This window comes from Cucurbita maxima, unplaced genomic scaffold, assembly GCF_002738345.1.
Source record: "Cucurbita maxima cultivar Rimu unplaced genomic scaffold, Cmax_1.0 Cma_Scf00001, whole genome shotgun sequence".
Taxonomy (NCBI): domain Eukaryota; kingdom Viridiplantae; phylum Streptophyta; class Magnoliopsida; order Cucurbitales; family Cucurbitaceae; genus Cucurbita; species Cucurbita maxima.
Window position 1 is genome coordinate 5,414,430 of NW_019272017.1, and position 25,484 is coordinate 5,439,913.

Below are 25,484 nucleotides of genomic sequence, written 5' to 3' on the forward strand. Positions count from 1 at the left end.
TTTTTTTTTTTTTTTTTTTTTTTTTTTACAGGGACAAACCTGAACTTCAATGGCAGCATCTCGCCCTATGGTCAGCATCTGTACAGTTCCACGTTCCTTTAAACAGTCTACAAATGATGGTAACTGGAGTTTCTTTCCAACAAGAAAATCTGTCTCGAAAGAAAGAAAGGAATTAGGCATGAAATGCAGAAATTTCAATCCCAATCTTGATAATCAGCAACTTCAATATTACCACAGCAGCACCTATCCAATGCAGACCGCTTTTGACATGCTGACAATTAGTAACTTACAATGAAATGTTTTGAAACAAAGGTAGTAAGTACTTGACTTCATGAAAAACATTTTAGCTGAAAAGTGGCAGCAAATAACTTACCATTCAGATAATCGGTGATGAAGGAATACAAATGTGATCTGGAAGCTTCTCCTGTCGGTTCTTTCTCAAGTAATAACCTTATAGATCCATGAAACATTAGAAAAAGAGAGTGGATTTCCTTAAGAAGCTTCTGCAATGCATCCATCCGCCAAATTGCTTCTAACTCCTTATTTTTCTCCACAACCTACCCTAACATAGATAATTAATTAGAAATACAGAGCAATTAAAGTTTAAGAATGGTTCTTTAGGAGAACAAAAGTGCAGTTGAGAACAACAAAATGCATGACTGAAAACACTGCACAGGTTTAGTTGCAAGTACACACATGATTGAAACAAAAGAGACCAAAGCAAAATAGTGGGGAATTTTTTTTTTTCTCAAAAAGAAACTTGGTAAATGGAAAACCTTTAATTTCAACGAGTAAAATGTAAGCATTTAATCTGAACATATGTCAACGCAAAAAGAGATGTCACCAATCAATAAGATAAACAAAAATCTAATTTCTGAAAGTAACTCAGAATTCTAGGATAACACATTAGATATTATATGAAATTCAGGACAATTAAAGCAATCAACGATTTACAGTAGCATGTAAGAAAATTATTTAACCATATCAACATTGCTTCCATCTGAGTGCACCAGACTAGCATGTTACTTGCATTGATGATAAAACATAACAGATGTGATCATCTGAATGTAGTGATCCCCAAACAAAATAGTACTACATCTGTTATCATCTGAATGTAGTGATCCCCAAACAAAATAGTACTACTACCATTTACTGATACATTATTTAGAACAAAACTGTACCAAAATCATCCATATATCTTGCTCTGCCTCAAAAAATACATGAGAGTGCTTCTCTGCTTCAATGACCTCACAAGCAGCCTCTGGGGAGAATGTTCTGCATGAAGTTTTCATTCTTCATTTAACTACCAACTCAGGCATGAAATGTGAATATATTGAAGTAACTTTGAGCAGAACTTAAATCGACTGGGTTTACTTTGTTATCTCATTAAAACTAATCAACTGTAATTAGAAAAGTAGACCTAAGTAACTCCCTAAATATCTTACTAAAGAACGTAATCGAGGAGTTCACAAGGACCTTGTTTAGTGAAAGAATTATTTTCAGCCCAAAAGAAAAACATGCATCCATTATGGTTTCATTTGTCTTTCATGCATTGATTACATGTACAAGTAAAATTGAAAAAAACATTTGCAAAAGGGGGGGGGGGGGGGGGGGGGGGGGGGGGGGGGGGGGGGGGGGGGGGGGGGGGGGGGGGGGGGGGGGGGGGGGGGGGGGGGGGGGGGGGGGGGGGGGGGGGGGGGGGGGGGGGGGGGGGGGGGGGGGGGGGGGGGGGGGGGGGGGGAGAAAAAAAACGAAACAAAACAAAAGTATAATCATGTTTGGCACCGAGAATGGAAGAAACAAAAAAGTCACAAACTAACTATATCACCAATGCACAAAATTTTACTCCAAAAAAAGTGTATTTGCTTATTCCGTTGCAAGTTCCAAACATTCTTTGAGCAATTTCTGGCTTTCTTATTTCTTATATCTGCTCTTCAAATATCTCTGCATGATGGATACCTATTTTTGAAAAATAGAACAAAGAATGATACTGACCTTGTAAATGTGATAAGTCCTTCACTGAGCCCAATGATATATAATTGTTTTGTAAAGGGTAAATCAGCTGGATAGAAAAATAATATCTTATCCAGCTCTTGTCCCTCTTGTTGTCCTCTCCTTGAATCAAATACACAGAGCTGAATGGCCTCAGAAACAGAAGTAGTGGCAGTCGATAGGCCCATTATTTACTTTTTCTAGTAAAAAACCTTCGGAAACGAGAAAAATATCAATTAGTATTTTTGAAACGGGAACACCAAGCGACCAATCATACATATATGGCAAGCAGGAATAATATAAATAAACCAACTACGAAGCATTCAAATATTCATATCAGTCTCTACACTATCAAACTACATAGCAATTGCTGAACATACTAGCTATATGTACAAGGGATACTCCGCTTACAAGTAAAACTTAGAGGAACAACTAAATTGCTTAGAAGTCTTCGAACCCCTAAGATTGAAAGAGATTGTTTCAAATTAATACGAGTTTTGTTATAATATATATATATATTTAACAAAACTACAATTCAAACGAAAATATCACTATATAGTTGAATTTAATTAAAATGGGGGATAGTTCATAGAGTCCATTAGTTCAAAACCACTAGACTGGAAATCAACGAATTTGTCAAAAGGTGTACACCAACAAAGAGAGAGCTGCTCGACCCGTTTGCAGGTTAAATTTCTATAAGCAACCAAACTACATTGAAGACCCCTATAAAGAAAGAAATCACTGAACCCCTACGCAAGTAAAATTTCGAATAGTGACTAAATTACATTGAAGTCATTTAGCCCCCTAGATTAAAAGTAATTATCGCGAAAGGACCCCAATCTAGCTGAATTTCACTAAACATGGGCATAATTCACAGAGTCCAACACCACTAAACTGGAATTCAACGAAGTTGTCGGAGGAGAAGGCGTACCTCTAGAATAAGCAATTCAAGCACCACCTCAACGGAACGCTAAGCTCGAGTGCTCATTGCATTCGCCGTCGATCGGATATTGGAGAGGAACATTGGGAGAATTAACTCGTTAGAGCCCTAACAAACATCAATAACTTCCAAAGAGGATCCGATCGATGAGAAAGATCTAGGGCTGTCGAACAGTATATTTTAGGGTTGTTTGGTCGGCTAATTGGGGCTGCGGAATGCCCTCTATCAGCAGACAGCAGGAACACAAACCAAGATTTTCAGAAGGTCGATAACTCGGACTCTCCTCACCGGTGGTCAATAGAATTAAATTAGTCAGTTGTATTTTATTTCGTAGATCTTACCGAGATGAATTTAGAGCCTATTTTAATTTTTTATTTAATTTTACATTTAGTTATTTTATTTTGAGGCTCTTCCCATGAGTCCATACCATTATTTTAAGAACGATTTTAAATAAATGTTTTCGCATAAAATATTACGCTCATCGGCTCTATTGTTCATTAAAATAAAAAAATTTGAGAAATAAATGTTATAAGCTGACAAGTAATATGAAGTAACGACAACATTAATAGCATATAATTCAAATAGAAAAATTTGACAACTAGTCGTATTTTTTCATATGTTTGGCATATACGACATCAGGAGGGATTATGAGTCCAAAATTTTTAATTTTTAAATATTTATATTTTTATATATTTGAACAAAACTACAAAACTTCAAATGTATCAATGGGGCATTTAGTAGTAAACTTGAATATTTATTTCTTTAAAAAAAATGTAATATTTATTGATGGTCCCTCCTTTGAAAATTGTTTTTATTTTTTAGTTCAAAATAATATTTGTCCGTACAATTTATAGATTTAATATTATTTAATAATTGGAGTAATTAAATAAAAGTTTATTTAGTTTGGTCCCGTAGTCCTTTAAAAATTTCAATTGTATCTTTATTAATATTAAATTTATTTTCAATTATTTTCTTCCCATCAATAAATAGTAAAATGACAAGAATATAAAAATTCAAAAAAAAAATTGTGTTTTAGTGGAGGCCATGGTTCGAGCATCAGATTCTAATATTTAAAGGCCTTTATTTTTTATAATAAAAGTATGATTACACATTTGGCCCTGTATGTGTATAAAATGGCCTCAAATTGATGGCCAAAATGATAATTTTGGAGGTATGAAGGGAGCTCCTCTTGATTCCTGCCCTGCAAATGGAGGCCATGGTTCCCATAGCTACTCCAAAAACTCCCAGGTTTTTTTTTTTTTTTTAATACTTTTAAATTTTATCTCGAGTTTAACACTTTTTTAGACCAAACTTACTCGTTAAATTATTTTTCATTTAAATAAAATATGTAACTTTTAGTTTTAATATATATGTATATTTTTGTCGAGGATGTCAGTAAATTTTTGTTTTTGGCTCCTAAATTAGACCTATATTTGATTTCTAGTCAAACGGTGGAAGTTTACGTTTTTGGAATCGAGTAGAGTTACAAGCTCGATGACTTTATTATTACAAGCTAGATGACTTGTGTTGTGAAGCAAAGATCTTACCGTCGCACTTGCACGTTGACGTATGTGTAAGCATATCTAACCTTAACAAACAGGGTGACATAACTAAGTATTTTAATTCTCAGTATTTCAAAACTTTTTTTTAGGTAAAGGCAAGAACATCATGAACCGAAAGATTTGAGATTCATATGAAAAACAATATAAAAAATTGTACGACAGAAACGTTTTAGACTAGCTCACTAATATTCTATAGGATGGACCAACTATTCAACTACTACTATCGCAAGCGTCCATAGGGTATGCCCTCTTTTCAATGCCATGTGCACTAAGTGATTAGATAATATCTATTTCAATCTATCTACTTCCGCTTCTATTTATTTTAGTCCCGATATTTTTAAACTATACTTTGGGTCCTTATACTTTTAAAATTTAATTATTTTAGTCTCTAAATTTTCGTTTTTACTAATATAGACCAAAAGATGGCCAATTTTTAATGATATACCTATTGAAATATAGTCGGTTTGATGGTATATATGGACAAGACAAGTTGATAATCAATAAATATTTTGAAAAAAATTATGAAAAAGGTAGTGTGGGGCTAAAGAGTAAATTAGAAAAGAATAGGGGTTAGTTTATTAAATAAACAAAGGAGCACACCTAAAATGAAAATAGTTTATGTATTGAAGTCAATAAATTATAACCAATATTTGTTTTTATTGATTAAAACAAATTTTAAAATTAAAATTTAGTCGAAAAAATTAAAATTTAATCTAACTTTTAAATTTGACCTAAAAAATATCGAATAATTAGCAAATAATCAATCGAGCTAGCTTCAATCGGTCCACTTAATAATATGAACGAATGAGTCGGTCAGTCAACAAATCGAAGAAGGCTCAAACCAACCAACATACATACATACATAGATATCTATCGATAATAAGATAGATATCGTTCATAATGCACTAACTAAACTATGCAAGCAGGCATAGAATGATCGTTCAGTTGTTTAAAAATGTTGTGTAGCACTTAGAAAGTGTTCGATATGACCGAAAAGGTTGATGTGTTATGTGGTTGTGATGTTTTCGCATTATTTTACGTGTAATTATTCCCTTTTCTTTTTGGCACTTCAATTATTGATTTTTTATTCTTTTATTTGACAGTGTTTTTAGCCCTTCAAATAATTGGTGCATTTCCCAGTTGTGAAGTTCTATATAAGCTCAGACCTTCTTAGCTTTCCTCCACATTCTTTGCTCTCTCCCCCTTGAAAATGGCTAAGTTATTGCAAGATTCATGTAATCAAGACGCCATTTTCTCCAAGTTTTCTCATTCTTCTCCTGCAAATGGAGGCAATGGCACTCACAGCTACTCTAACAACTCTTCTTATCAGGTTTGCTCTATCGACATGTCGGTTGAATTTTTCATTCATTTTTCTTCGAACCCGTTTGCTATAAACTTTAACAAATGAGATTCATGAATTGTAACGGTCTAAACTCACCACCACCAGATATTGTAGGCTTTCTCTTTTGAACTTTCCCTCGATGCATCCAGTAGGGAGAGGTTTCCACACACTTGTGAGAAATGTTTCATTCCCGTGTCTAACAAATATGGGATCTCACAATCCACCCCACTTGACACATCTCTCACTGTTTGGCTCTGATACCATTTATAACCGTCCAAGTTCATCTATTGGACTTTCAGTTCCAGTCACACTCTATGTTTTGTTCCCTTCACCAACTAACATGGGATCTCATTGTGGTCTCAATTCTCGTTGAAATCTCAGCTCTTAAATTTAATATTAAGATTCTATTCCGACATAGCTATCCCTAGGTCGTGTTCCACCCTACAAACCCTAGCCACTAACCTTTAATTTGTTCCCACTCTAAGATACCCTATAAACAATCTTTGAAATAAACCCTTTATTTAATTATATGCTCCTAAAAAGTCAGAACAATTATAATAACAAAAAAAGTAAACTTTTGTAATAAAAAATACAAACAAGTTGGCCAATTTGAAACCCTAATTAACACCAAGAACATTCATGGGGTGCCTTGATTTTATCAGCTTTGTCAACAATATTTTCTGTACGGATCAAACACAAGTGCCATTATTTATTTCCTCCAAGTGTTGGATCTGCATGGGCCACCTCTTTATGTTCATCATATTATTCCTTCTTTTCCCTTTTGTTTCAGAGATTATTTGCAAACGTTGAAAGAGATAAAATTGATCAAGAAATTGCCCACAATTTTGAGATTCAAAAGCTCTCTTCTTCTTCCCCTTCAAATACCCTTGTTCTTGCCGACATGGGTTGTGCAACGGGGCCGAACACGTTCGGGACAATGCAACACATTGTAAACTCAATGAAACGAACGTTCCAATCAGTGTGTCCTACCTCACCATTACCTGAGTTTCAAGTGTTTTTTAACGATCAGGTGACTAAATTAAATCATCCCTAAATTCAAAAGTGGATCGTTACATTATTTAAATTCATTCATACTCGTAATACATGATACAGACTACCAATGATTTCAACACGCTTTTCCAATCAATGCCGGAGGATCGAGACTACTTTGCGGCGGGTGTGGCGGGGTCATTCCACCGGAGACTATTCCCGACATCCTCGGTGCAATTTATGCATTCGTCATACGCAGTGCATTGGTTGTCGAGGATACCGGAGGAGGTACTAGATGAGCAGTCACCAGCGTGGAACAAGGGGAAGATACATTACCTCGGGGCGACGGAGACGGTGGCTGCAGCGTATTCAGCACAATATGCCAAGGATATGGGGAATTTTCTGAGGGCTAGGGCGGAGGAGCTGGTGGAAGGAGGGATTATGGTGATCATAACATCAGGGAACCCTGATGGAGTGTCAGCTGCTGGCTTACCATCAGGGTTGCTATATAATCTTCTAGCCTCAACGCTCATGGATATGTCAAAAGAGGGGCTGGTGAGTGAAGCTGAAGTGGACTCCTTTAACTTGCCCATATACATAACGTGTCCAGCTGAAATGAGGCAATTAGTGGAAGAAAATGGGCACTTTAGCATTGAAAGGATGGAGCTAACAGCGCCAACCACATGGATTGAAGGCGCGGTGGACACTAGAGAGTGGATTGACCATATCAGGGCTGCAATGGAAGGCATTTTCACCAACCATTTTGGCAATGACCCTAACATCATTGACCAAATATTTGAAAGAGTCACCCATAAACTTGAACCCTATAATGAGGAAGTCAACTCTAAGCTCCATGAAAAAGTTCAACTCTTTGTTGTTTTGAAACGCATATAAACGATTGAAACCTTGATCTCGTGATCGAGGGTGAATGTCTTCAGATTTGTATTTGATGGGTGTGATTTGTTGTAATCCAATAACGTGTGTGACGTTGAATCAGTCTTATTGACTGATTATAAGTTATAATAAGAAATTGTTTGTGTTTATCGTATCATATATTATGTTTTTAGCTTCAAATGTTCGTTTTCACGAAATACGTTGAATGCAATATAAATAAACAAATGAAAATTATAATACAAAGTTGGTAGGGTTGTATATGCTTTTTTAGATATGATTATAGTCCACTTATGACGTGTATTTTAATAATTCAAACTATTTTCGTCGATTTGTATAATATTTTTTCAAAATTCTCGCAACTTCGATATTTTTATCCACGTCGGCATTTTAATATTTTAGACATTTTCAATATATTTTTATACTATTAAAGCTTTTATATAAATATATATATATTTCTTATCAAAATTAACCAATTTAAGCTTGACTCAACTAATTAAACATATATACAAATTTTTTTAATCTTTCGAGACTATAAGTGTCATTTCAAAACTTTAAACACCGAACATGCATTAACTTTGATCAACAAATCAAATGTTCGAATCTTACTCTCTAATTTTTTTTACAAAAAGCTAAAAAAAAAAAAAAAAAAAAAAAGAGTGAATGGTACCTTTATATACTAATTAATTACGTCGGTCAAAAATAATTTAAAAATAAATCATTCGTCACTTATTATGTTAATTTTATGTATTAATTAAAATAAATTTCTCGAGAGATCGAAAAAATACCTAACCATTATCATAGCGTTATGCAAATTTATTATAAACCCGATCCAATTTAACTCTGTTTTTTTTTTTTTTCTCTCTAAGAATTAAAAATATGGAAGCAATTAAAAATTAACATTATTACTTCAAAAGGGAAATTCAAAATCTATGGAAGTACAACACGTGAAAAAAGTTGATCACATTAAATAATATTTCTCAAAATAATTATTATTTAAAAATAAAAAAAGGAAATAAAAAAGGAGGTCCATCTTGATGCAGTTAAAGGAGACAAAAATAAAGTTGAATTAATTATTGAAAAAGTAAATAAAAAAAAATATGACAAAAAGGGATGGTGCTTCTCCATTTAAATTTCATGTATTTGAACTAAGTTTTATGGGTAAATATTAATAGCAAGATGATGCATGTTCTTCTCTAAGTTTTTTAATTCAAAGAAAAAGCTCACCAGCTGACCCAACATCTAACATAATCATCATTTGCTTCCCTCTTTAACAACTAAAACTATGTATATTATATGTTTACTTTTTTAATATATACATATTAAGACAGAGACTTAGAAGAGAAGAGCGGGTTTGAAACCCATATTACCTCGTGCTTATGATTCGAATAAGGATTTGGAATATGGGTTCAGCACCTGATGGTCGTGGCAGTTTCCTGCATCTTCTATAACATGGTCATGTTACCTACTTGTCTTAGAGTGTTTCTGAGAGTGAAAACTTCCCCACATGATCTTTTCAGCATGTCTTTTCCTCCCTCTCTAATTTGGTGGCCTCTTATAGAGTTTTCGTATAAAAATATGTTGGTTTATGGAAAAAATCTTCACTTTTAGAAGAACTTCAAGATAAATAAGTAACGTGATCATATCCTATAGGATGCAGAGGAATGTCAAAATCATCAAATATCGAATTTAGACCCCAAATTCGGGTATGAATTATAGACGTGGAGGATTACAAAGATTACTTTTAGGTTCACTCGAGCTTTATAGAGAATGACACAATTACACACAGCGAATAAGGACTCGCTTTCACCATGACTTCACTCGATTTTCTTAACCAAAACATCACACCCATGAGTTCTCAAAGTTCATTCTTGAGCTCAATTACTTGAAAGATTAGGGTTTGATATGATAAGGGACATCAATCCAGACTCACATGAGAGTCTTGTCCTATAAACATTTAACCACAACCCAATCGCTCTTTTGTAATATGATAAACGGTTCAACTACATTTTAGTTCAACAGATAACAGGCGAAGAACCAACGATCTAAATGAAACTAATCGCTACACTTAGATGGTTTACGAACTTTATTATAAGCCTTTGTTGATATTTAAGGAAACACATAAGAAAATAGGTTAGAACAACACTGAATAGGTTTGATTTCTCTCAACACCACCATCCAAAGAAACACACATATAATAATACCACAACTTTGATATTATATATATTATATGTATAGGTGCATGTAACCCTACCACTTAGGCTATGCATGGTTTTTAGTCCTTGGTATTGCAGAAATCCAGTGGTCCAAAAGGGCCTTTTAAACTCTGCAATCTTCAGGGTTTTTTTTTTCTTTTCTTTTGGTTTGGTTGGCGATTGGGGAGAAAAATAGCATAATATGGGTGTGGATCTTTCCCTAATGGTAAAGCCTCTTCATAAGTTTGCACGTTCGCCCACATGCTCTGCACATTTGAGAACAGCCTGTGTAGAACATGCCTCTCTCTCTCTCTCTCTCTGTTCTTCATGCCCCTTAGCTTGCTAGGGGGTTTCATCACTTGGCTGAGAGGTCACATGATCACCATATCTATCACTTCTTTGATTTCGAGTTGGATTCTTTTCAAGATTTCGAAAAGTGTAAATACAACTAAGAGGTGCTGGTGGGAACTTATCTTAGATCGGTCATTAGAAAAATGGACAAATAAGAAGGTTTCTCAGTCGTTAAAATCTCATATTAAGGCTGGTTTTGAACACTGCATGGTTAGCGTAATAATAATGATACTTGACTGTTGTTTGAAGTGTAAAGGTAAACTCGGATTCAAATGGGGTAGGATTGTGTGCTTCAGAAATTTTCATCAAAATAAGTTCTTTTCGTTTGTCAATAGTTCAACAAGATTGGTTGGATGGCTGGATGCTAATGGATCTACTCGAAAGAAGGCAACGAATTGAATGATAAATGATGAAACTTTCAAAGGAATCAAAAAGTAAGGAAATTAGGAGTGCTTCAACTGGTGTATGTGGGATGTATGTGGAATGTATGTGGGATGTATGTGGAATGCAACTGGTGTAGGATTAAAGATCAAGTCTGATATTCGAGTCAAATCTACCTTCCCTCTCAACTGAAAGTGAGGCAAGAAATTTCATCAAATGTTTGTTGTTCACTTTCTCATAAGATAATCATTTAGCATTGTGAAATGATGTAGGCTATTAAGTCTTAGGTCAATACCACTGTGACTTTAACTTATTTCTTATTTACCTCGACTCTTATTGACCACGAAGCATGCTATGTAGTTTTCGTTCTCACGGCAAATGAAATTCGTTTCCAAAGATAAAGGGAGGGAACAAAAAAAAAATACTTTTCCTTCCAAATCACAAATCCTATTGATAATGACTTTATCTTTACAAATCACCTGAAATCACAGTACTTATGACAGTTTTGAAAACAAAACAAATAGAAAATCTCCAAAACTTAGTATTGTTTTAAACAATAAACTTTCGGCTATCACAGTACAACATGGATAGCTGGGATGTTAGTAATATGTCCAGCTACCAAGTGACTGTGGTATCCTATCCTGCCAGAATTCAGCTTCAGTGTTCAGTATATACTCAGTTTGTCCACAAGAACTGAAGAACAAAATGCTTAGCAAAGCTATTGAATCTTACATCCATGGCAAAGTAAGTGAAAGAATACTAACTGTTAGTCAATATTTATGTTCAGGGAGAGATACATTACAAATTCTGTAGTATGAAGAGAAGGGAAGCAGCTTTCACAATATTCACCTTGAAGAAAATGTGGCAGAGAACGATATGTCCCAAAACTTGCTCATTCTTTCTATTTACTGCCCCGAAAAGCAGATAGCGAAAAGAAAGACCTGCCTACTGCCACGAGTATAAAGAAAAATAGAGTTAAAATCCTTGTTTTCATAGATGTGCCAAAAGGAAAAACAAGAACAGAGATTGGGAAAATGTAAATCATACATGTCTAACCTTTAGTTGAAGAAACTGCAGCATGATCATGGCTTTCTTGAAACTTGGAATTAAAATTCTGTCCACCATATGTACCTGCATATGCATATTTATGACATGCAAGTTGAGTGTGAGATCCCATGTCGATTGGGGAGGAGAACAAATAATTCTTTATGAGGGAGTGGCTTTCCCTAGCAGATGCATTTTAAAACTTTAAGGGGAGTCCCGGAAGGAAAAGCTCAAAGAGGACAATATCTGCTAGCGGTGGGTTTGGGCTGTTGTTACAAATGGTATCAGAACCAAACACCGGACATGTACCAGCGAGAAGGCTGAGCCCCGAAGGGGGATGGACACGAGGCGGTGTGCCAGCAAGGACGCTGGGCCCCGAAGGGGGTTGGGGAGGAGAACAAAACTTCTTTATAAGGGTGTGGAAACCTCTCCCTAGCAGACGCATTCTTAAACCTTAAGGGGAATCCCGAAAGGGAAAGCCCAAAGAGAACAATATCCGTTAGCGGTGGGCTTGAACGGTTACATTGAGAATATTTATAGAAGAGATTAACACATCCTAATCGATTTGTTCGAATTCCTACATTATCATTTTCTTCTAATTCATATTAGTAATTCAAGTGCAGAGCTTTGTAAATCAAATTGATGGCTGCGCTCAAATGTAAAAGCGAATGTTAAGAATATTCATAAAAGTTCCGTTGGTTTCTAATGTGTTTTCGAGTCGAAATCATAATAAGCAACGCAGTTTTAAGATAAATCACAGCCAAACAAAGTAGACAGATGCAACATTGACAAGGAAAAAGATCAAACCTGAGTATAGTTTTTCATGGTCAAAGTTTTTGTCCAGAGAAGCCTTTACAAGACCAGAGTTATGTGTAGCTTTCATCAATAGATTGTCTGCCTTTTTCGTGCTCAGAGATTTAGATTCCTCAGAATCATCCTCCCCCTCAGAAACCACAGAAGGGCTCGACCAACCGGCCAGGTTTGCTTCTCCCTTGCTTTTCCTTGCAAACTTTAGGAGTCTCTTAAATCCTTTTGGAGCACCCCTTTGGTAGTTCATCGTGGGAGGATTTTCTGCAATTCCCCAATCAATATTATCAGGTTCACTATTTTCTTCCTGTAGCATCTGAGACAAAGAGAGACGAACACGGGGATTTTCGATTGGTACAGCATTTTCCAGTGATGCAAGTTGAGGTGTGTCATCACTATTGGCTGTTATCTTTTGAAACTCTTCTATTTCCTCCGTGGACTTCAGTGGGATCATTGATTCTCCTTCAACTATAATTTCTAAAGAAGATTTCTCTTCATTTTTTTGAAGTAGATCCTCACCAAGATGAGCATCATCAGCTATATCTACAGTCTGCATCTCGCTATCCTGTTGACCATTCACAACAGTTTCGGATTCGCAAAGTGCTGCCAACGAAACATCCTCTTTATCGGGTTGACTGGCCAGATCAGGAACTGTAACCTCCAATTCTTGATCACGAGTCAATTTTTTGCTATTCTTAGAAGAATCTGCAGACTTAGAAAGTTTTGAAGATTTTGTCTTGCTAATCACTGGACTACTATTGTCTAAGCTATTTCTAGAGCCCTTATGAAAGGACTTTGATTCTACTGGCACTATGCTGCTTTTTTTGGCTACCTTGTCGCGTATGCTCGACTTCACAGGAACAGAGGTATCCCCAGCAGGTGTAACTTTCGCTTTTGTTATTTTTCCCATCTTTGCTTGCAATATTTCCTTCTTTTCATTCACACGCCTCGTGTCCCTTGCACTATCATTATTTTCCTTCACATTTTTCTTTTGCACGGGGGATGATCTTTCCATTTTAGCACTCAGTCGATTAAGGGATGACACCGGTTGGGCTTTCTGACGAGTTGCATTCACGCTGGCTGGAGAAATCCCAGTGGTTCTTTCTGATGCAGAAGATGGCCATGACTTACGTGTAGCAGCCATTGGTTTTGTTCTAGATGGTATCTTTTCAACTGTGGATGGTTTGGAGATTTCCTTCTTCGGTTTTTCTGGTTTCGACAAATTTGCTGATGGAACTTCAGGCTTACGTGTGGCACGTTTTTTTGTTACATTTTCAGTAGAGGCTATCTTGGATCTCCTATCATCAGCAACTCGACGAATTCCCTTAATTTTTGCCTCTTTATTTGTATGTACTTTGGCTTCCTCTGCTCTACGTTTTTCATCTCTCTTTGCTTTGTATTGATCATACAATTCACCCCTCTGCTCAGAATTGACATCTTTTTTTCGATTTGCTTGAGAATTCTTTTGTGCCACAAGCTTACTTTCCATCACTTTTTTAAGCATTTGGTCCAATTCTGCTTCCTTTCTACGGGTCCATTCTGAATTTGCGGAAAGTTTTTGGACAACTTCCTGCGGTTTACTAACAGGAGAATCTGCACGAGTCTCTGGTGGACCAGAAACTTTTATGTCTGAATCTTCTAATTTCACTTCAACTTCAGCAGTCATATCGATTGAAGATATATTATTTTCAGATCCCACTTCCTCTGTTATCTTACTCGTCGGAGCCTCTTCAGCCAAATCATGACTAATTGGATCGGATTCGTCACTAACAAGCTCTGGCTGGCATTTCGTAGAAGCCTCTCCCATGCCTGTACTCCATCTTCTCAATACAAATTTATTTGCACCAACGGTTATATTTGCTAATGATCTTCTTTTCTGAACCTCGGATGGGTCGTTTCTCTGTTTGCTTTCAAAAAGACTGATTGCAGCCTGAACCGATATTCTACCAACATTGTTATCAGCTGCTTTACAGGAAGGTTCTGATCCTTCCTCATCATCACCACTATTAGCTGCTACATCTCCTTGAGTATACATACCGTCTCTTGTTTGCAGATGATTTAGACTCCTAATCATTATTGCAGGTGCTCGGCGGGAGCCCGTTCTACCTATCTGAACCCTTCTCATGGGTGATGCTGACCTTCTCGAAAGCGCTGACCGTACCATTGTTCTACTTCTTTCTGCTGGTGTCCCATTTTCATTATCAGAGTCAGAAGACTCCTCAGTTTCTGATGAATCCTGTCGCTCAATCTGGGCAACTTTTGCAGGTGAAACACCATATTTCACTGGAGTAGATGAATTTGATCTTTCAGCTTTAAGGCTGCCATTTATACTAATAGCATTTTCGTTGCTCAAATTCAAAGTAACGGTGTGCTTATTATCATCATCATTAATGAGCTCGACGGTATCACTCTTCGGATTAAGTTCCAAATATTTGTATGTACAATTCCTGAAGAGATCACATGAAGATGTAAATTGAGGCTGTAATGAGAACAAATATACATACTGAAAAGAAGTTTCTTCTATGAACTTCTCCAAAGTGTTAGTTTGGGATAACTTACTTCAAATTTATAGCTCCAAAATGTTCCGAAAACTTCGCTAAATGACTGATTTCTTTAGAACTGCAGGTTGCACCGTAAGCCTTTTCAAATGCTGCAGTTAATTCCTTATTTAATGCTGTAAGCCTCAAGTCCATAGCTCGCAACAATTCGTTTCTGTCAATTCATTTTACATTGTTCACAGTTGAGCAACCAATTCGATATTACGTAAAGAAACAAAACAGATGATTAAGAATTCAAATAACCTACTTCGATGCAGCTGATGAAGCAAATTCAGGTCCAGACTGCCAACACAGTAACATTTACACAAGGAGGAACTCAACAAATTAACGAAATAAAGTAATCAAAGTCATAGTGATCAAGTGTTTTTAAGAATCAAAGAAAAAATCAGTACCCCGTGTTTCAGACTAGAGCCATCGAGGTCGCAGCCATCTGTCAAAACAGGTGATAGCCAATACTTACAAGACACATCAAAGTATATCACCGTAGTTTCATCAGCACTTCAAGCACAATTTAAGTAAGGATATTAAGGCATTACCCCAAATGGATTTCGAGAATTACCTTTTTCTTTGGTCTTCGACATCTGACCCTGGAAAGAATATTGTAATAAATTAGCTTTCACCAGCAAGGAAAAGATTATAGGAAAACGACTTACATAGATAGCATGAACTACTACCTGGCCATATAATGAAAGATGAAATCTCTTGGTATCTTCTAGTTGAGCCATCTCATTCATTGTTTTCATAATATTGGTTAATTCGGGCGAGCCAACTACATGGAGGAACCTGAGTAGAGAAGTAAAATTATCAATAAAAATGCACAATTCAGCTTAAGGAATTGAACATTGAAATAATGTAGTTAGAACAACCTGCTTAAGGTAGATTTTGTGAACCATGTTGCACCAGCTGAAGAAGCTGGAAGTTGGAGTTTAATGCTAGCCTTAGATCCTTTGGAATTAAGCTCTTGAACTTCTGGTAAATGCAGCAACAATGCATCCAAATTCCCCTCAGCCAGGGCATCTACCTCATTGCCACAGCAAACAAATGCCTCGTACCTATAAACACTCATTCCCATCATGAAGGGAAAAAATTTCAGGAACAAGAAATTTTATTGAACCAAAGATGATCTTGAAAGAAGGAACGTAAGAAGCTACTAAAGAAGTAGAATGTTCTGTTTTCCAAGAAATCTACTTAAAGAATTAATTTCTCTAATGAATTTAGACTTCAAAAGCACAGATATCAAGGAATCATGCTTCGTTTTATAGTTGGACTAGGAATGGAACAATGACAGAACATGTTTTTGCAAGCAGAATCTCATATAAATTCTTTCAAAAAGAAATGGAGGAAAACAGAAAACCTGTTCTCAGAAGGTATGAGCTGAATCCTGGCATAATCTAAAGGCGCATTATCAGCTACTCCACCACTCATTGCAATCACCTGAGTTCAATATCACAAGCAACACAAATTTGAAGAACAGTTCATCAAAATTACCATAAGGACACAAACATACAATCATTAGACTAAAAAAGGAACAAATCCAACTCAGAAGACGAATTTGCAAATTCCAGATTCATAAACAAAACTCAGTTCTCCCAGATCTGGAAAATCACTGGAAAATCCAAGAATTCACGAGAATTACAAAGTACAAATAGAGAATCTGATGAAAACAAAAGAACAGAAAATATCCAGTCTGTTCAGATGCATTTACTCGCACCAGAACTCACTCAAATGGTGAATTCTTGAAGTACATTGATGAAAAAAGTATAAAAGGTACCTGGATTTTGCAATCAGAAGAGTGATGAAGGTGCAGAGTGAAGCGAAGACGGAAAGATCTATCGGGAAAAAAAGAAAATGAGCGATGGGGAGTAAAGATTTGAGGTCCAGTAGTTCAGTGGAAGTCGTAATCTGTGGCCCTTTAGCTGGAGCTGTTCTTTTGCGAGCCTTAAATCGCAAGTATTGAGAATTCCATTGAGAGCCTTTTCTTTTTCCTTTTCTTTTTTCTTTTTATTTAAAGAAAAAAAAAACAAAAAAAAAAAACTTCGAAGCTACGAAACTCATAATTCCACTAAACGCGTGATTCTCACGCTCCTTTCTCCACGTTTTCTTCCTAACGACCGCGCTTCCATCAGCTGAGTTCTGTCGGCTTCCATTTATTATTATTTTTAATAATACTAATTAATTATTATTATTATCAATTGTTATTTTCTTTCTTTTGCCATCATTGGGGAATCATACATCATTTTCATTACCTTATTTGTTCATATTATTTTTGTTATATCTCAATTTAATATAGTTTAACATATTATTTTTGTTCGTATGAATCTCAAATATTAAAAAATATATATAAATTTTGAAATATACTTCTAACCGTGTATAATATAACAAGAAAATTGCTAAAAAAAAAAATTGATTATCATACCGACTTCAACCGATTTAAATAATTTTTGAATTCTAAAATACATATTTTCTCAATTCAAACTAAAATATTATGCATTAGAATGAAATAAAACGATTATAAATCTAAATTGGAATTATATTTATTTCCATATAAGAATAAACTTGAATTATTGTTTTTTTTTTTAATGGAATAAAGTTTTTTTTTTTTACCCAATGGCTTAATTATGACATTTTAAAAAGTAATGTAATGAGAGTCAAAAGGAGAATATTTTATCCTCTTCCCTTTACCCTATTGTGTTTCTAAGTTCAAAATTGGAATAAAATTGTTTATTCAATGAATTAATAAGACTAAAATAATACTAATGGCTATATTTTTTTTTCAATAAAATAAATAAATATATAACTATGTCAAAGTAAATACATTCAATAGGGGAATAATAAATTTATAATTTAAAAACATTTATATAATCCAAGGTTCCAACTCAATTTTTAAACATGTTTTTTTTTTAATTTTAAAATTCAACAAAGTTAGTTTATTGGATGTGTAATCGATTTTCGTTTTAAAAAGAAACCTCATTTTGCAATGAAATATGGAGCTCCTCAATAGTTTATCAAGAATCTATTGAAATTCTTACATTGATGTAACTTGGATTGTTACCTATTAAACGAAACGGTTACGTGACGAATGACCTAATATACTCGTGAAATAAAGAGAATCTTATCGACGCTTGAAGGGGTCGATTTTATTTTGGTTGGGGTCGATCATAGTTGACCATCATGTGGGTCAAGCCAACGGACTTTGACCTCTCTTGCATGTTACTTTACTCAAACTTTAAGTTAGACATGTTTCCGATATGCTATTTGTCAATATTTCACTCACATCAGTTTTCTTCTCTATTAAAAATATATTTCAATTATTTGTCTATATTCTAAAAACAAAAAGTATATATATATATATATATATATATCTAGAAACTTAATTAAAAAAAATTATATTATAATGAAACAAGGACAATAATATAGAAAAAGGAATGAATGAAAGAAAAGAAATGATAAAGGAATTGATTGGTGGGGACGGTGGACGACATGTCGTAAAGCGATTGCTAAATTTGCATGCATTATTGCTAATTAATAATTATATTTACATTTTAAAGACCGTTGGTTCTTGGTTGGTTGGATATGGACGTTTCTGCCCTTGGAAGTTCAAACTTCAAACCCAAGCGCCAACTGTTACCGTTAATTATATTATTATTTTAAATATTTTAAGATATTATTATCTCCAGACTTAAAAATATTATTTAATATAACCTAATTAACTGATAAATTAGTATTAACTAACCATTACTAATTACCTTAAATAAATTTAAGTTTAATAGAAAATATAGTAAGCCTCAATAACTTTACAGCAAAGTAAACCATGGTTAAGTTCAATTAGATAAGCTTGGTAATCGATAAAACTAAACTCTTGTTGAAGCTCGAGAGAAGAACATATAAGACCTGTGTGGTCCAAGTCTCACATTGACTAAATAACGAGAAGATCATAAATATCTTCAATTAATATAAAATATTTTGAGGAAAAAGAAAAAAAAAACAAACAAAGTCATGAAGTCTTATAAGACGAACAATATCATATTATTGTTGAGGTCTATTGAGAACTGTAATCTCTAACAAATAATTATCGTTAATAATTCTCAACATTCATCAATATACTTTTATGCACTCAAGTAACTCGAACGGTACCTAAAATACATTAGCCCTGATAACTTTAAATAAAACTTTACGTAATCAAAATCAAAACTTCTAAACTAGTACACTCTTACTTATAAAAGATAGAGTTCACCAATAATTAGCCTAAATAATCCGCTATTAAAAAGAGGAAGTTTATCAAATCACTAACCTAAAATATAATGAAACGTCTTAAGTTATCGTTAATACTATATTAGCATTAATTAATCACCAACATCTAAAATGAGTACTCAATTTTTTTTTATCTAAATCTATTCAATATTTCATTTAAACATTCTAAAATAAAATGAATTTCACACACAAAAAAAAAAAATAATAATAAAATAAAATAAAAGGGAAAGTTTAAAATATTAATGTAAATAAAATGTGGATGTCTCAATTTTATGATGTCTATTATTTATAGTATATTTATATTTGTGACATTTTTTTTAATGTTTCATTAATTCCTTTTTAGAGTATGATAAAAATAGTTTCGATCTCTTCGTTTATTACGTATTTTTTTTCTCTATATAATACCCCGAAGATTACAAGAGGGAAGATCATAAGAAAGCTTAAGTTTTGGATTGCCATGAAGGGGGCTGTAATTAGTGGTTTTGTGCCTGTTTTTCCGGCCGCGATTGCGGTGGCGGTGGTGGCGGTGTTGGTCCATTTGTACTTCAACAGTGCATGGAGGAAGACGGCGGAGCTGAGGAGGAAGCTGCGAGAACAGGGCGTGATGGGTCCGCCACCGTCGGCTCTGTTCGGTAACTTGCCGGAGATGAAGAAGATCCAGTTGGAGGCAGCGGCCATGGCTTCTCCGCCGCGTAATGCGTCGGCGATTGTGGCTCATGATTATACATCCACCCTCTTCCCTTATTTCGCTAAGTGGAGGAAGCAATACGGTATTTGGCTAATTCTGACTCCGTTTGAGGTTTAAGTTGGTTCCGGTTCTTCTAGTAGCAAACTAGTTTAAAATTATAAAATTTTCATTGGTTTAAACTCGACTCAACTTAAATAAGGTTATAATCATATGAGTTGAGTTGGGTTGATCGAGTTTTTCTGGTTCTCGAGTTTTTTGAACACTTCAAATGATTTCTACTTTTATTTTTGGATGAGTATGGATGAGAGGAGAACCGGACATTCCTTGTACGAGTGTGAAAATTTCTCACTAGCAGACGTATTTTAAAAACCGTGATGTTAATGTCTATACATAATCGGTCAAAATTGATAATATTTACAAATTTTTTTTGCTTGGCAGGTCCATTATACACATACTCGACAGGGACGCAGCAGCATTTGTACGCCACCCAGGTGGAGATAGTGAAGGACTTAACACTCTCCAACAATCTCAACTTGGGCAAGCCCTTGGTCATCAACAAAAGGTCCGCTCCCCTCTTTGGCCACGGCATCACCACCACCAACGGCTCCCTTTGGGTGCTGCAGCGCAAGATCATCGCCCCCGAGTTCTTCATGGACCGGGTCCGAGGCATGGTGGCACTGATGGCTAAGGCGGGGTCGTCCTTGATAGAAAAATGGGAGGCGAGGATCGGAGATGGATCCATGGTGGAGATTAAAGTGGATGAGGATCTCAAAGAATACTCGGCCGACGTGATAGCTAGAGCTTGCTTTGGGAGCTCGTACGAGAAGGGGAAGGAGATTTTCACGAAGATTAGGGATCTTCAGAAGCTGCTTTCCGAGGAGAACACTCTAGTTGGTTCTGTTCTTTTAAGGTTCGTTTGATATCCATTATTGTTATCGTTATCGTTTGACACATTTAAACATTTTTTAAAAGTTCAAGAATACTCTTAGCGTTAATACATGTATGGAAACCTAGATAAAACCATTAAGATATCCATGAACTTTCAAAAGTAGCATTAATAACCTTAAATTTTTTCTTTTTGTAAGTCCATAACGCTCGACTAAAAAATCGTAGAAATGATGAACAGTAACAAAATTTTTAAATCAAGCAAACACAGAAGAATCAAAAAGTTGGAAAAGGAGATCAACTCATCAATATGGGAGACGGTTCAACAGCGCCGAGAACAGTGCTCCAAAACCTCCTCATCCGACAAGGATCTATTGCAACTGATAATGGACGCCGCCATGACTGAGTCAAGTTTACCAGCCAAACAGTCCTCCAAAAACTTCATCGTTGACAACTGCAAGACCATGTATTTCTCCGGCCATGAAACCACCGCCATCGCCGCTGCCTGGTCCTTGATGCTCCTCGCCCTCCATCCCGATTGGCAAGACCGTATCCACTCCGAGTTTGCTCACACTTGCCCTGACGGTCGCTTTGACATAACGTCGATTTCTCAACTCAAATCGGTAAACTTTCTCTCTTTAACAACCGAACATATTCTCCCTTGTGTCTGAAATGATCAATGTGTATAGGTGAGTTTGGTGGTACAAGAAACGTTGCGGTTGTACCCACCGGGCGCATTCGTGTCGAGGGAGACATTTGAAGAGGTACGACTTGGGAACTTGATCGTTCCAAAGGGTGTCTGCATATGGACTTTGATTGCGACGTTACATAGAGATATTGAAATATGGGGAGAAGATGCGAATGAGTTCAAGCCAGAACGGTTTGCGGATGGTATATCTAAGGCTTGCAAGGTCCCACAACTCTACATTCCCTTTGGGGCAGGTCAACGATTGTGCTTGGGGAAGAACTTTGCATTGGTTGAGTTGAAGATCATAATTTCTCTTATAGTTTCTAAGTTTAGATTCTCGCTATCTCCTAAGTATTGTCATTCTCCTTCTTATAATATGATCGTGGGGCCTTCAAACGGTGTGAAGATTGTGCTTCAAAGGGTTTGAATTAGAGTTAAAGAAGTCTAGAGATGATGTTATTTAGTTTAAGGTTCTGTTTATAAACGGCCTGAGTTATGGGTTAGGTTTAAAAAGTTTGAGTTACTAAATAGTACGGTGTGTTTATGCTTATAAATGTAATGGTTTTTGATAGGCTTAGTCCATGAGCCACCAAATGTACCCAATACCGACTTCGGTAATCTCAAAAGAGCATCGACAAAACCAAATTCTTGTTGAAGCTTGAGAGGAGAACAAATAAGACCTGTGTGGTCAAAGTCTCACATTGGCAGATAACGAGAAGATCATAAGTATCTTCATGAGCAGAAAAAAAAAAAAATCATGAAGTCTTATCAAAACGAACAATATATCGAGGTTTGTCGAGAGGTGTAACATCTAACAAATAGTTATCGTTAATAATTTTCGACATTCATCAATTTACATTTCTGCACCTAAATAATTCAAACGCATCATATCCGACAACTTTTAATAAACTTTACGTGATCAAAATCAAAACTTCTAAACTCTCAATCTCTTTCTTATAGCAGATATTTAGCTCATGGAATCTTCCATTGTGTATGCCAATATACTAAGGGAAAAAACCCTTTTTCTTCCCATAAAAATGGTGAAAGAATCAACCAGATTATCACTAACAAAAACAAATATAACCATGAACTTTTTTTTAAAAAAAGAAAAACACAAATAAAAGATAGGGTTCACCGATAATTAGCCTAATCTGCAGGAAGTTTATCTAATCACTAACCTAAAATACAATAAAACGTCTTAAACTATCATTAATACTAATTAATCCAACATGTTATAGATATCAACACGTAAAATGGGTATTCAAAATGTTCTTATTGTTTATCCATTCGACCCTTCAAAATTCTAAATTAAAAGGAATTAGTTGCTTTTCAGAAATATTTGATATTAGAAAAGTGATTAAATTTGCTAAGATTACTATCAAATTCCTTTTGAAGCATAGAAAAAGAAAATATATATAATTAATAGGAATGAAAATGTGGTGTAGATATTTATTATTTAATAGTATATTTATATTTGTGAATCCTCAAATCCTATTGGTATGAGATTTTTTTGAAAAGCCTAAAGTAAAGTCACTAGAATTTATGTTTAAGATGGACAATATCAAATCATTGTGTTCCTCTCATAAATCGTTCCTTTATTACATTTTTTTCTTCTTCTATATAATGCCCAGAAGATTACTAGAGGGAAAATCATAAGAAAGCTTAAGTTTTGGATTGCGATGGAGGGGGCTGTAATTAGAGGCTTTGTGCCTGTTTTTCCGGCCGCGATTGCGGTGGCGGTGGTGGCGGTGTTGGTCCATTTGTACTTCTATAGTGCATGGAGGAAGACGGCGGAGCTGAGGAGGAAGCTGGGAGAACAGGGCGTGATGGGTCCGCCACCGTCGGCTCTGTTTGGTAACTTGCCGGAGATGAAGAAGATCCAGTTGGAAGCAGCAGCCATGGCTCCTCCGCCGCGTCATGCGTCGGCGATTGTGGCTCATGATTATACATCCACCGTCTTCCCTTATTTCTTTAAGTGGAGGAAGCAATAGGGTATTTGGCTAATACCCACTCCAATTGAGGTTAGGTTGAATCGGAGTTAAAGTTGGTTCAAGTTCTTGAGGAGAAATTCGAATATAAAATTTTCATTTATTGAAACTCAACCTAACTTAAATAAGTTCATAATTGTACGGGTTGAATTGGGTTGATCGAACTTTTCCGGTTCTCAAGTTTTTTTGAACACCTCTACTAATTTCTACCTTTATTTTTTGGATGAATATAGATGAGAAGATAACCGAACATTTCTTATAAGAGTGTAAAAATTTCTCCCTAGCAAACGGGTTTTAGAAATTATGATATTAACTTCTATGCATAACGGGCCAAAGCTGATAATATTTGCTAGTGGTAGGGTTCGACTATTATAAATAGAAATTAAATTTTTGAAGCAGCATTTGTAAGCCAACAAGGTGGAGCTAGCGAGGGACTTGAAACTCTCCAACAATCTCACCTTGGGTAAGCCCTTGGACGTCAAAAAAAAGTTCGCTCCGATCCTTGGCCACGGTGTCATTGTGTCCAATGGTGGTACTGATGGCTGAGGCGGGGTCATCCTTGATAGAGAAATGGGAGGCAAGGATCGGAGATGGATCCATGGCGGAGATTGAAGTGGATGAGGATCTCAAAGAATACTCGGCCGACGTGATATCTAGAGCTTGCTTTGGGAGCTCGTATGAGAAGGGTAAGGAGATTTTCACCAAGATTACGGATCTTCAAAAGTTGCTTTGCGGGGAGAACTTTCTAGTTGGTTCCATTTCTTTAAGGTTTGTTTGATATCATTATTGTTATCGTTTGACGCCTTTAAACATTTTTTAAAAGTTAAAGAATACTCTTATCGTTACGTTAATATACGAAACGTAGAAAAATCGTTGTCACTTTTTCAAGATGTCCATGAACTTTCAAAAGCAGCATTAATAATCTTAATTTTGTTTGTAAGCCCATAACATTGACTAGAAAAACTTAGAAATGATGATGAACAGTGACAGATTTTTTAAACCAAGCAAACACAGAAGAATCAAAAAGTTGGAAAAGGAGATCAACTCGTCAATATGGGAGACAGTTCAACAGCACCAAGAACAATGCTCCAAAACCTCCTCGTCTGACAAGGATCTGTTGTAGCTGATAATGGAGGCCACCATGACTGACTCAAGTTTACGAGCCAAACAGTCCTTCAAAAACTTCACCGTTGACAACTGCAAGACCATGTATTTTGTCGGCCATGACACCACCGCCGTCACCACCGCTTGGTCCTTGATGCTCCTCGCCCTCCATCCCGATTGGCAAGACCGTATCAGCTCCAAGTTTTCTCACACTTGCCCTAACGGTCGCTTCGACATGACGGCGATTTCTCAACTCAAATCGGTAAAATGTCTCTCTTTAACAACCGAACATATTCTCCCTTGTGTCTGAAATGATCAATGTGTATAGGTGAGTTTGGTGGTTCAAGAAACATTGCAGTTGTACCCGCCGGGCGCATTTGTAGCGAGGGAGACATTTGATGAGGTACAACTTGGGAACGTGGTTATTCCAAAGGGTGTCTGCATATGGACTTTGATACCGACGCTACGCAAAGAAATTGAAATATGGGGAGAAGATGCGAATGAGTTCAAGCCAGAACGGTTTGCAGACGGTATAGCCCAGGCCTGCAAGGTTCCACAACTCCACATGTCATTTGGAGTACGTCAACGATTGTGCTTGGGGAAGAACTTTGCATTGGTTGAGTTGAAAATCATAATTTCTCTTATAGTTTCGAAGTTTAGACTCTCGCTGTCTTTTGAGTATCGTCATTCCCCTTCTTTTAGAATGGTTGTGGGGCCTTCAAACCGTGTGAAGATTGTGGTCAAAGGGTTTAAATTAGAGTGTAAGAAGTTGAGTTACTAAATAGTATGCAGGTGAGTTGTGTTTAGGCTTATAAATGTAATGGTTT

At 35.9% G+C, this 25,484-nt stretch overlaps 5 protein-coding genes and 1 pseudogene across 15 annotated transcripts in view; 4 read left to right on the forward strand and 2 right to left on the reverse strand.

Annotated features, from left to right (window-relative positions):
• The window catches only part of LOC111487167 (vacuolar fusion protein CCZ1 homolog B-like), a 7,067-nt gene extending 3,842 nt beyond the window's left edge, over window positions 1-3,225 (reverse strand). For 2 of the 3 annotated variants that reach the window (XR_002719004.1, XM_023134441.1), the window contains exons 1-6: window positions 2,924-3,225; window positions 1,996-2,204; window positions 1,182-1,275; window positions 374-557; window positions 233-271; window positions 40-149 (exon numbers count right to left, since the gene is read on the reverse strand). Coding sequence is in view for 2 of the 3 variants with exons in the window: in XM_023134441.1 (XP_022990209.1) it covers window positions 40-149; window positions 233-271; window positions 374-557; window positions 1,182-1,275; window positions 1,996-2,180 (612 nt within the window). In the remaining variant the exon portion in view is untranslated. The remainder of the gene's footprint in view (window positions 1-39; window positions 150-232; window positions 272-373; window positions 558-1,181; window positions 1,276-1,995; window positions 2,205-2,923) is intronic. The other variant, XM_023134454.1, reaches the window with a different exon arrangement.
• Window positions 3,226-4,075: 850 nt separating this feature from the next.
• LOC111489555 (probable S-adenosylmethionine-dependent methyltransferase At5g38100) lies at window positions 4,076-7,877 on the forward strand. Of its 3 annotated transcripts, none has more exons than XM_023137858.1 (5): window positions 4,090-4,180; window positions 4,377-4,505; window positions 5,598-5,824; window positions 6,627-6,866; window positions 6,950-7,877. In XM_023137858.1, exons 3-5 carry the CDS (start codon window positions 5,705-5,707, stop codon window positions 7,718-7,720), a joined length of 1,131 nt encoding a protein of 376 aa, XP_022993626.1. In that variant the 5' UTR covers window positions 4,090-4,180; window positions 4,377-4,505; window positions 5,598-5,704; the 3' UTR covers window positions 7,721-7,877. The 3 variants fall into 3 exon arrangements, with proteins under 3 accessions (XP_022993618.1, XP_022993626.1, XP_022993634.1); XM_023137866.1 differs by having other exon boundaries at window positions 4,377-4,499; XM_023137850.1 differs by lacking the exon at window positions 4,377-4,505 and having other exon boundaries at window positions 4,076-4,180.
• A 3,192-nt stretch (window positions 7,878-11,069) lies between these two features.
• On the reverse strand, window positions 11,070-17,044 carry LOC111484068. Of its 7 annotated transcripts, none has more exons than XM_023130515.1 (12): window positions 16,825-17,044; window positions 16,561-16,659; window positions 16,408-16,487; window positions 15,920-16,105; window positions 15,728-15,836; window positions 15,613-15,640; window positions 15,446-15,483; window positions 15,301-15,335; window positions 15,055-15,207; window positions 12,496-14,942; window positions 11,701-11,775; window positions 11,070-11,589 (listed from the first exon to the last, which is right to left on the reverse strand). In XM_023130515.1, the coding sequence occupies exons 2-12, from the start codon at window positions 16,564-16,566 to the stop codon at window positions 11,546-11,548; spliced, it is 3,201 nt and encodes a 1,066-aa protein (XP_022986283.1). In that variant the 5' UTR covers window positions 16,567-16,659; window positions 16,825-17,044; the 3' UTR covers window positions 11,070-11,545. The 7 variants fall into 7 exon arrangements, with proteins under 7 accessions (XP_022986283.1, XP_022986275.1, XP_022986307.1 ...); XM_023130507.1 differs by having other exon boundaries at window positions 11,070-11,592; XM_023130539.1 differs by having other exon boundaries at window positions 11,070-11,592; window positions 16,593-16,659; window positions 16,825-17,043.
• A 2,596-nt stretch (window positions 17,045-19,640) lies between these two features.
• LOC111484107 (cytochrome P450 714A1-like) lies at window positions 19,641-22,124 on the forward strand. The gene is made up of 4 exons (XM_023130568.1): window positions 19,641-20,074; window positions 20,431-20,902; window positions 21,119-21,500; window positions 21,567-22,124. Exons 1-4 carry the CDS (start codon window positions 19,651-19,653, stop codon window positions 21,990-21,992), a joined length of 1,704 nt encoding a protein of 567 aa, XP_022986336.1. The 5' UTR covers window positions 19,641-19,650; the 3' UTR covers window positions 21,993-22,124.
• A 1,090-nt stretch (window positions 22,125-23,214) lies between these two features.
• Window positions 23,215-23,584, forward strand: LOC111484129 (cytochrome P450 714A1-like). Its single transcript, XM_023130606.1, has one exon. It carries the CDS (start codon window positions 23,245-23,247, stop codon window positions 23,554-23,556), a length of 312 nt encoding a protein of 103 aa, XP_022986374.1. The 5' UTR covers window positions 23,215-23,244; the 3' UTR covers window positions 23,557-23,584.
• Window positions 23,585-24,079: 495 nt separating this feature from the next.
• LOC111486944 lies at window positions 24,080-25,438 on the forward strand (annotated as a pseudogene).
• The last annotated feature ends 46 nt before the right edge of the window (window positions 25,439-25,484 follow it).

What these genes read in the sequence shown, in the direction of transcription:
- LOC111484107 (XM_023130568.1), top strand. Translation starts at nt 19,651, where the DNA reads ATGATAAAAATAGTTTCGATCTCTTCGTTTATTACGTATTTTTTTTCT. An exon ending in TAAGTGGAGGAAGCAATACG is followed by an intron (nt 20,075 to 20,430) that starts GTATTTGGCTAA and finishes TTTGCTTGGCAG; the next exon opens with GTCCATTATACACATACTCG. An exon ending in CGATTTCTCAACTCAAATCG is followed by an intron (nt 21,501 to 21,566) that starts GTAAACTTTCTC and finishes CAATGTGTATAG; the next exon opens with GTGAGTTTGGTGGTACAAGA.
- LOC111484068 (XM_023130507.1), bottom strand. An exon ending in GCTCTAGTCTGAAACACGGG is followed by an intron (nt 15,336 to 15,445) that starts GTACTGATTTTT and finishes CTGTGTTGGCAG; the next exon opens with TCTGGACCTGAATTTGCTTC. An exon ending in CCATGAAAAACTATACTCAG is followed by an intron (nt 11,776 to 12,495) that starts GTTTGATCTTTT and finishes ATGCATATGCAG; the next exon opens with GTACATATGGTGGACAGAAT.
- LOC111489555 (XM_023137850.1), top strand. Translation starts at nt 5,705, where the DNA reads ATGGCTAAGTTATTGCAAGATTCATGTAATCAAGACGCCATTTTCTCC. An exon ending in CTAACAACTCTTCTTATCAG is followed by an intron (nt 5,825 to 6,626) that starts GTTTGCTCTATC and finishes CTTTTGTTTCAG; the next exon opens with AGATTATTTGCAAACGTTGA. An exon ending in AAGTGTTTTTTAACGATCAG is followed by an intron (nt 6,867 to 6,949) that starts GTGACTAAATTA and finishes TACATGATACAG; the next exon opens with ACTACCAATGATTTCAACAC.
- LOC111484129 (XM_023130606.1), top strand. Translation starts at nt 23,245, where the DNA reads ATGGAGGGGGCTGTAATTAGAGGCTTTGTGCCTGTTTTTCCGGCCGCG.